The sequence below is a fragment of the Cavia porcellus genome, unplaced genomic scaffold, assembly GCF_034190915.1.
Source record: "Cavia porcellus strain 051 isolate PalLab524CR breed Dunkin Hartley unplaced genomic scaffold, mCavPor4.1 scaffold_10, whole genome shotgun sequence".
Taxonomy (NCBI): Eukaryota; Metazoa; Chordata; class Mammalia; order Rodentia; family Caviidae; genus Cavia; species Cavia porcellus.
In genome coordinates, this window is record NW_026947493.1 from 2,934,704 (window position 1) to 2,943,936 (window position 9,233).

A 9,233-nucleotide genomic window follows, 5' to 3' on the forward strand; every position below is an offset into this window, starting at 1 on the left:
TGCGTGTTACACCTGCTTACTTCCCCAAGGACGACAAAAAGGGGTAACACCTGGCCTAAAAAGGTCTAGATAGTTAATGGTCCCCCAAGTGGGTGACCAAGACCCATGAACTCGTTTCGTAAAAAAGTTCTTGTTCTTTCCACGTGCACTTGCTAATGTAACCTGCTTCTTCATCAGATCAGTATTACCCAAGCGGCTGTACTTGTAACTTTACCGATTGACCATAGCTGTAACCTACCTTATACCCATGTGGTTGTGCTCAATAAAACTTTCCCTGAGAAGTATGGTCCTCAGCAACCCATTTAGGCCCCTTTCCTCCGCAGTTAATATTCCTTCTCTTAACCTCTGTTGGGACCTCTAGGAGGTTGGGAGTTGTATTTCCCTTAGAGAGGGCCTGATACCATTCCTGTATCGTTTCCTGGATCACTAGTACTAATAAATTTGTTCTCATTGTTTGTTTCTCCCATTCCCCGAATCGTCAACCCTGCCTGAAATTAAGACTAAGGGAAACCATCAAACAGAAATACAAGACATTCGTGGTGTCTTGCAGACAGCACCTCCGCTCTGGCTGGGCCACGGCATGACTCAGGAACCCCGAGTGGGCCTGGCGAGGTGGAGCGCGCAGAGCCTCGGGCTCGCGGTTGGTGAAGCCTCTGGCCCGGTCACCGTCTCGGGAGCCTCTGGCTCCACTCGCTGGGCACGGCAGAACCTGTCTTTTCATGCTCACAAATGAAGCGTCCGTTTTCCTGTGCCTCCCCCCACCCCCGGCAATACTGAGGATACTCCTGCAGGCTGAACTACAAGTCCAGGCCTTTCCAAACATTTTTTTTTTTTTAAATCTTGAGACAGTCTCATTACTGAAGGTCTTGGACGGCCTCAAACCTGCAACCCTCCCAAGCAGCCTGCCGCAAAGCCTGGAAGCAGGTATATCTTTCGCACGGCCTGCAACATCCACTTCTGCGCACACTGCGCACCTGACCGAGGGGTTCTCCCCTGCTCGTTTTGCCACACACTCCGCGTGCGTGTGCAAACGAGGGCAGGAACACCCTGCGGGAACTACTACAACTCCCGGCGGCCCCGCAGCGGAGGCCGGAAGCCCAGCGTGCGGAAGGGGGCGGACACTCGCATGCCCCGCCCCCAGCACGGCCCGCTCCTCGCGTCCCGGCCGCCTGTGGCGTCAGCGGCGGCTGCGCGCGCGTGAGGCCGGGCAGAGCTAGCGGAGGCTCGGACCGGAAGGGGCGCCGTGGCCGGCCGGGGCGCCGCCTCTCTCTCTTGGGCGTCGGAAACATGGGCGACCCCGGGCCGGAGGTGAGCGCCGAGGCCGGGCCGCCTGCCGGGACTGCGTCTCTCCGGCCGTCAGGCCCCACAATGGCTGCCCTGCGCCCGGGGCGGCGGGGACGGGCGGCGGCGCGCGGCCCTGCTCCGGTGCGGGGAGCCCGGGGCGGTGGCTGGCGCCGCGGCCGCGCTCCCTCTGAGCTTTGTCTCTGCTCGCCGCCGGAGGCTCAGCCCCGGGCGGCGGGGGACTAAGGTTTTCTGGCTTCTTTTGTAGATCGTGGACGCCGTCTCTCCTGCCCGCCCCGAGGCCCCTGCGTCCGCCGCGGAGGAGAACGAGGACGACATCCAGTTCGTTAGTGTGAGTAGCACCCGCCCCGCGGAGGGCAGCAGCTGTGGGGTCCCGCGGGTCCCGGGACGCTCCACCCGGTCGTGGGAGGGACCTGAGCGAGCTCTGGGCCACCGCGGCGGCCGCCATAAAGAGGACGCCCGGGTCCCGACGCCCCCACGCCGCCGCTGTCTCTGCCTCACGTGCTTTACACTTGCGACGCGGCTCTGGTTTGACGTGGTGAGAATGTCTTCCCGGAGATGGCACACAGGGACTGTCATCCCAGGGACGATTCTGACACCCGGAAGGGGACCGGGAGGGCTGCACGTTGAGCCTCTCGGCGTCCCGCAGCTCCGCTGCCTGCCGGCTGTGCGCGGTGCGACACTCGGTGGTCTTGATGCACAGTCCTGCGTCTCCATGCTGTTTTTCTGAGTGTCTTCTCTTTGGGACAAGATTTTTCCATCGTATCTGAAAAAACAAAATAGCTGTGAACAGGCAGATATTTTGACCCAATCTAGATGTTGTGAATCAAAAACTCAAGGCAAGGGCCAGAATTTTTTTCATTTTGGAAGAAGTAACAGGGCACGGATTTCTGATCACGTTGATAAAGCATTGGCTTTGGGAGAAAGGTAACTATGGTGTGTTGTGGGTGGCTTTCATTTTTAGCTGGTTTTACAGTTGTTCTTGCTTTAGGTAATAGCTAGAAGACACTGCTACTCTAAGCTGCTCTCCATTAATGCTGTAGTTGTAGTTTGGTGTTAAGGTTGCATCTTTTTTGAGTATTCATCAAATATGTATTGATAGAGGCTGTCAATCAACTGTATAAAAGTAGTAATTAAACCTTGTGCTGTTGCGGGGATCCCTTGTTGTGTAGTGTTGTAATGAGCTTGTTGTGAAGTTTGGTCCTGTCTTTCTTACCCCTTGCTAGCACATGCTGTATTCTGTCCTTTTCATCTTAACTAATAGGGGATGGGCATGCATTGTATCCTGATTCTCTCTTCACTGTGCTTTGTTTTTCAGGGGAATGTGTGCTGAGGATTGATCTCATAACTTTGTGTTTGTTAAACCAGGTGTGTTCGATAATAGGATTCCGTGGCTTTTTGGGACAAATATTTCGGGTCCTTCGTGAATCTTGGTATGAACGCAATATTCACCCTGATGTTTCATGCAAATAAAAGTCGTCTTTGTGAATCATCGCCCTTTGAGTAGTTAATAGGGTTTTGTTCAGCTGAAATTTAAAAGCATCTTTAAATTTTATTTAAGACATTGGTCACTTCAATCTTTTATCGAGAAGATTTACTTGGTGTATTGTACATTCAACTTGATGTGATTTCTTAGTTACCTCTGTTTTCTGTAAAGGTTTAATGGCTTAGTGGCTCTAAATGGAAAATAAATTACCTATTTTTAAGTACAGTTACAATATTAGAAGCAGCCTATACAAAACTTTGTTGCCTGGCCTAAAGGGTGTACTCGTGTAATCTCAGCACTTTGGGAGCTGCAGCAGGAAGATCACTAATTCAAGCCCAGCCTGGGCAATTCAGTGATTTAGACCCTACCTCAGAATAAAAAAGAAAACAAAAGAAAAGCTGGGGATGTAACTGTATGTGCTGGCCTTGGATTCAGTCTTCAGGAACCGCCCCCTCCCCAAGGCCCTTAAGTAGTACCACTTTATGACAATTAGTGAGAGGTTAATTGTATTTTTTTTTTAATTTCTTTTTGTTGACCACACACTTGCAGGCCAGTTGCTTATGCCACTGAGCTAAATCCCCAGCCCCAGGTTAATTGTATTTTAAAACACCTTCAGAGATGGGATCTTTTATTTCCTTGTAACCTTATCCTTTACTTGATTCCTCAAGGTAATTCTTACCCAGTAAAGGTGAAAACCATTTGTCTTACTTGAGTTTTTTATGTAACAGAAAATACACTATCATGTCACTTCTTGATTTACTCTGGCTTGAATTTCTTAGCTTTCACTAATCTAATTTTCTTACCTTAATCTTTGTGATGCTGACACAGCAGACTTTCTATGATTTTTAAAATACAGAGCCTGAAATCAAATGCAGCCTGCTGAAGGACAGAAACCGTAAAATGTGGAGAGGCAATAAGGAGCCCTTTCAAATAAATTTTATTGAAATACATAAAACAATGCACAATTCATAAGTGCATATGTTTGTTCAACTTTTGCAAAGGCAGTGCTTCTGCACAAAAGTACCCAGATCAAGAAACAGTGCTGCCATAACACCTTTTGACTTAGGTCTGTTGTTTCATTGTCTGCTTAGTAATATGCTTCTTTATTCAGGCATTTTTTTTTTCAAAGCTTGGAACCACAGATCTTACACCTGCCTTATATCAGAAAATTTAGCTACTAGCTGTGGATAGGATTGTTGGTGGTGCCCTGTTGGATTGTTGGTGGTGCCGTGTTGGACACAGTGTTGCAAAAACCGATAAAGGAATCATCCAGAACCTCAGAATGTGTGATAGGAAAGGTTGAGGTTTTATCCAAAATTATCATTGTTATCTGGAATTACTGAAAACTGTAAGCCAGGGAAATCAAGACAATTTAGTAACAACAAGTAACTTGTTGATTGTATAGGTTGGATATTAATACTTTAGCTGGAGTAGAAGGGATTCCTGAAGAAAATGAGTGTTTGGACTAGATTTCCTAGATGTTAATTTAACCATTAAACACAAAGAATGCTGAAGTTTATAGTAGGGAAAGCCTAGTTTAAATGTTAAAGTCTTACCTTAAGTGTTGCTATTTACTGTGGTGTACAGATACAAGCAGTAAGCAGTTCTAACAGATGTTTTACAGAAAGCACTAGTGCTTTTAAAAGGACACTAGATTCTTCAGTTCTTGAGTAGTTGGTTATATATGTGTTTTAAATGGCATTTTGAGCAGAAGAAAAAAGAAGGGCATGAACATAGGAAAGCAGGAGAATGTGGTTCTGGAGGATGTGTTTTTATTTTTGGTTTTGAAGTTGGTGAGAAAAGGATGGCCAGATCATACACTGAGTGTTGACACAAATTTGAATTATAAAATAGTCAATTGAGAGCTATTTGAAAATTTTTTTAACTGGGCAGGATTTCTGAAGTAAAATACACCCTTAGCTTCTTCGTGTGGGCAATACAATATGATTATGTAGGGTTTAAAGTTAGGTTTTTGTATTTATGTCCAAATTCATATTCATTGTTGTAGAGAATTCTTTGAAGTAAACCACTTTTTTCATAGACCGCATTTCAGTGTATTAAAATCTTTTTCCAAATAGTAAATTTGGGCTTTTGCTTTGAGAATAAGTTTTATAATTCAAAGAATGGCAGCTTTTTATTTCTTTGAAGTATGCTTTTAAAATGTATATTAACTGTGTTCCTGAATGTTTGTCATGCTTGTACATATGTATTTACTGCTAAATTGTATTGCACTGAGGGTTGAATCCTTTGATTTTGTTTTTGGTACAGAGGATGAGAATGGTGATTTTATTAAGTGATAGGTGGTATAAATTCAAATAAATACTTCATAAGAGAGGACCATGTGTATTTGTACTTAATAAAAATATAAGAAGTCACTGTAAATGTTTGTTTTTTCCTGATACTTGTATTATGAATGTTACTTCTGTATAAGTACTGCATACTAACTGATTGTGCTACTGGAGCTCCATGAATGTTACTTCTTAGGTGAATTATCAACTGGTTTTGGGTCAGTGTTGTGAGATATTTAGAAGTACAGTAGCAGCCTTATTTTCTCTTATTGAAGGATGATAAAACGTTATCCCAGAAACCTGGATAATAAATATCGATTTTAAAATAGAATTTATACTTTGAAGTAACTCAGAATTGTAAAGACCACACAATTACATGTTTCAAGAACCAGATATATCTCACTGTTTTATCATCTCTTAAATGAGATAAATAATAATAATTCTTGTTTTGTAAACAGTTCGGATTGGATGAGATAATACACATAAAAAGTTTATCATGGTGTTTTATGGTATAAACCAAATAAAATGGTATTGATTAGCAGTAAGTTAAGTGGAAGGCTATGTTTTGATTCCTTAAATTCATTATGGTGGGACTTTTTCTGCCATGAAAATTTGCTGAAGTATGCTTGATCTGCATACTATACTCTATGAGATACTTGTCTTTGCTTATTTTACCATTTAATACGTTTATTAACGTATTACCTCCCTTACCTTTTTCTTTTTTTTTCAGTGCTATGGATCAAACCCAGGGACCTTGAGCATGCTAATAATCAAATACTATGCCACTGAGTAGTAGCACCTTGATCCACAAACTTACATCTTTCCACATTTCTGGTCACGTGACAGTTGGAAAAGAACTGAATCAATTTCCCCATAAGATCAACATTAAACGTAGATTCAGTTGTCACCCAATTTGGTTTGAGACTAGAATTGCAGAAAGAAGTTCATGAACTGAGGCACTGCTATCATGGCCTCATCACTTTTTGGCAATCTAATTCAGTTTCCCTTCTCATTTTCCCACTATTGCTTGTAAATTAGTAATAATTTATTGAATGAATGAATGAATATTCTTTTATTTTTTCTCATTTGAGGTTTTTTTAAAATCCTGACGTGTGTGTGTGTGCGCGTGTGTGTGCAGAAATTGTGATCTTCTGTAGTTTACAAAATGGTGGTACATTGGTGTAATGGTTCCTGGAGGTTTGTCTCAGCTCTCTGCAGCTAATTTTTAATTCTTATCCCTTTTTTCTTTACTGATCATGAAAAATCTGCCACTCATTCTATATATTTCTGGTTACATGAGGACTTTCTTCGTTTACTACTTTTGTGAGGTTATAATAAAAATTTGTAAGACACCATTCTTTCTTGGAGAGAGCAAATTCAGGTGATGATGTGAATGGTGAAAGTGATTACAGTTTTATCGTCAGCTTCCTTCATTTCCTCCTTGAGTTGAACATGTGACTTTGATAGTATTAATACTAGAGGTAGAAATAGATGATACACATGATACGTACCATACATATGAAAAGAATATTTGTTCCCCATTCCTTTGATTTTTTTTTTTTTCCTTTTCCCCTCCTTCTCTTCATCTTTCTTCCTTATACAAGTTTGCAAAAATCCGAGTTGCTTTATTGCCTACTAGTTTTATTTTGGTGTCTGGGCCCAAAAGGATAGCCTTGGAAAAACAAGCTGTCAGCACCTCTTTAGGGAGGAAGAATCAGATCTTGGCTGTTTTCACCAACAAGTAACTTTTCCCATTCTAAGATATTTTTCCCTCAGGCACTTTCTCCTCCTGCTTATCTTATGGCTTCTTGCCTAACACAGTACCAGATTTCTTGAAGAAATAACCTCTACTGATGATCTTTTCTACTCCTATTCCTTCCCCATCCCTAGCTAAGCAAGTCTTCTGCTGACATTTCTGGCCCTTAATTTTATTTTGAGACAGGATTTTGATGAGTTGCCTAGGCTGGGCTTAAACTCGAGATCTTTTTTGTCTCCAGAGTAGATGAAAGTGAGGTGTGTACGACAGTGCTTGGCTCTCTTTACTTTTTTAAAATTCTTACTACTTTATTCTGATGTTGTTCACTTTTAGGTGTGTTCTCTTGCCAAATTCAGCGACATCTTGATGCTCAATATTTTTGGCTACAATGACCATTTTTTGTTGAGGCAATGTTACAGTTACAGTTTAGTTCTAGAATTTAGTACTCTTCTGGGGAGGAACTCCCAAGTCTTTATTTCCAGGTTGCTCATACCTTTGGATTATGAGCCCACATTATCAGATGTCAAATAACCCTTTATACTTTAGGTACTTTAGCTAGCACTTCTGTTTTTGCATTCTGAATTTATAGTAGTGATGTAGTCATCTAAGCATTAAAACCTTAAAAACCTCTTTGAGCCCTTGATTTTGTTTTTTCTTTACCGTCCAGGTTTTTTACCTTCTGCTTTGCCCATGTTCTTTGTATATGTCTACTTCACTATTCTAACCATTACCATTGCTTGGTGTTACTATGTGTCATACTGATTAGTTGTCTGGATTTCTCCCACAAGTCTCATTTATTGCTTTCCTTTTGCCTATAAAGTCAAATCTAGACTTTGCAGTCAGCATTCAAGGCCTGGTATATGAAGAAATAAGTCAGCATGAATAAGAAGAAAGGTTGGAAGACATTTTGGATTTGATGTGTGTGTGTGTGGGAAAGGGAGCTAAGTTGTTGGTCAGAGATCTCCACATTTTGGGTTTGGATCTTTTTTTTTTTCTTTTTTTCTTTGGCATTATTATGGATCAAACCCAGGGCTTTAAGAGTGCTAGGCAAGTACTGTATCTCTGAACTATACCCTACCCCTAGCCGGTGAGTAAGCTTGGATAGTTTAACAGACTCATCCCAGCTGGAAATCATTGAACCACAGTGTCTGTGTCCTTTACAGTATTTCTGTATTAGTCTTCCTTTCCAGGCATTTGGCATGGCCCTAACATCAGTAGGTGTTTAAGTCCTGTCTTCATTTTTCTTTTTTTTTTTTTTGTCTTTTTCCTTTTTATCGGTACCGGGGATCGAACTCACGACTACCTGCTTGCAAGGCAGGAGCTTATGCCGCTGAGCTAAATCCCCAGCCCCTCCTGTCATCATTTTTAACTTGTATACTCTGCATATTTCTATGTCTTTTATTCCGTTTTTTTCTTCGACTCATAGGCTTCTTCTTTAGAATCAATCCTGACTAAAAATTGTTTTAAATGCTATCTTTATTTAAATAAATTGTTACAACTTTTAAAATTTGCTTGATTCTTTTAGGAAGGACCATTAAGACCTGTTCTTGAATACATTGATCTGGTCAGCAGTGATGATGAAGAGCCTAGCACCTCACGTCCTGAGGTAAGTACATTATATTTGATTTACATTTCTTCATTTGTACCAGTGGAGAGGTTTCTCTAAAGGAAGTAATCAAGTCAATGATAGCTTTATGTAGGAGCTATTGTACTCTAGAAAGTGGCCTATTTCTGTTAGTATAGTCCATAATACCTAATCCAAGGAGTCTTTTGCTCAAAACATCTCCTCTTCTAATTTTGTTTCTTTAGTTTCAGTGAAGATCTGAGAAGATAAAATGACTAAAAAATTCCTGAAAGAGATAACTGATAAAAGAGAAGTGTAATAAAAACTGCAAATGTTTTGACTCCTCTTGCGTTTCTCTTTTCCTGCACTGTCTGGATCCTTCCAAAACTATGTGACTAGAAAAGTTGTTTTATCTAGGACATGTGAAGATCCTTTAGGAAATGGAATATAGGAGAGGGTTAATAATTGATAATTAAGTTGATCTTCATCCCTTTTACAACCCCCCATACCTGTAGTTATTAATCTTAAACTGTGACTTGCTGCTTGAGCCCATACTTTGAGAATTGAATTGAGTCTTTTGTAGCAGTCTTTTCATTTGTCTTTTCCTTTGCCCAAATTTTATTAATGGGCAATTTTCTTGATGGATTAAAGAACTCTTGCTTATCACTCAAGGGATTGAGACTCAGACTTGGGAGTAAAATAACTAGGTTTGAGACCCACCTTTACTCTTACTGATACTTTGGAGAAACTAACCTTTTAACCTTGTGTTTTTACTTTTTAATTCAATGAGAATATTACTTATCTCACAGAATTGTGGTAAGGATGAAGAAGGTAACA

At 41.3% G+C, this 9,233-nt stretch overlaps 1 protein-coding gene across 7 annotated transcripts in view; it reads left to right on the forward strand.

The window, feature by feature from the left end:
• Nucleotides 1-1,111: 1,111 nt before the first annotated feature.
• Nucleotides 1,112-9,233, forward strand: part of Znf451 (zinc finger protein 451) — a 91,989-nt gene continuing 83,867 nt past the window's right edge. For 3 of the 7 annotated variants that reach the window (XM_023561673.2, XM_063256917.1, XM_063256919.1), the window contains exons 1-3: nucleotides 1,140-1,308; nucleotides 1,550-1,633; nucleotides 8,358-8,438. In XM_023561673.2, the coding sequence (XP_023417441.1) occupies nucleotides 1,288-1,308; nucleotides 1,550-1,633; nucleotides 8,358-8,438 (186 nt within the window). In that variant the 5' untranslated portion in view covers nucleotides 1,140-1,287. Of the gene's footprint in view, nucleotides 1,309-1,549; nucleotides 1,634-8,357; nucleotides 8,439-9,233 lie in introns of all 7 variants that reach the window. The other 4 variants (XM_005008316.4, XM_023561675.2, XM_063256916.1 and 1 more) reach the window with 4 other exon arrangements.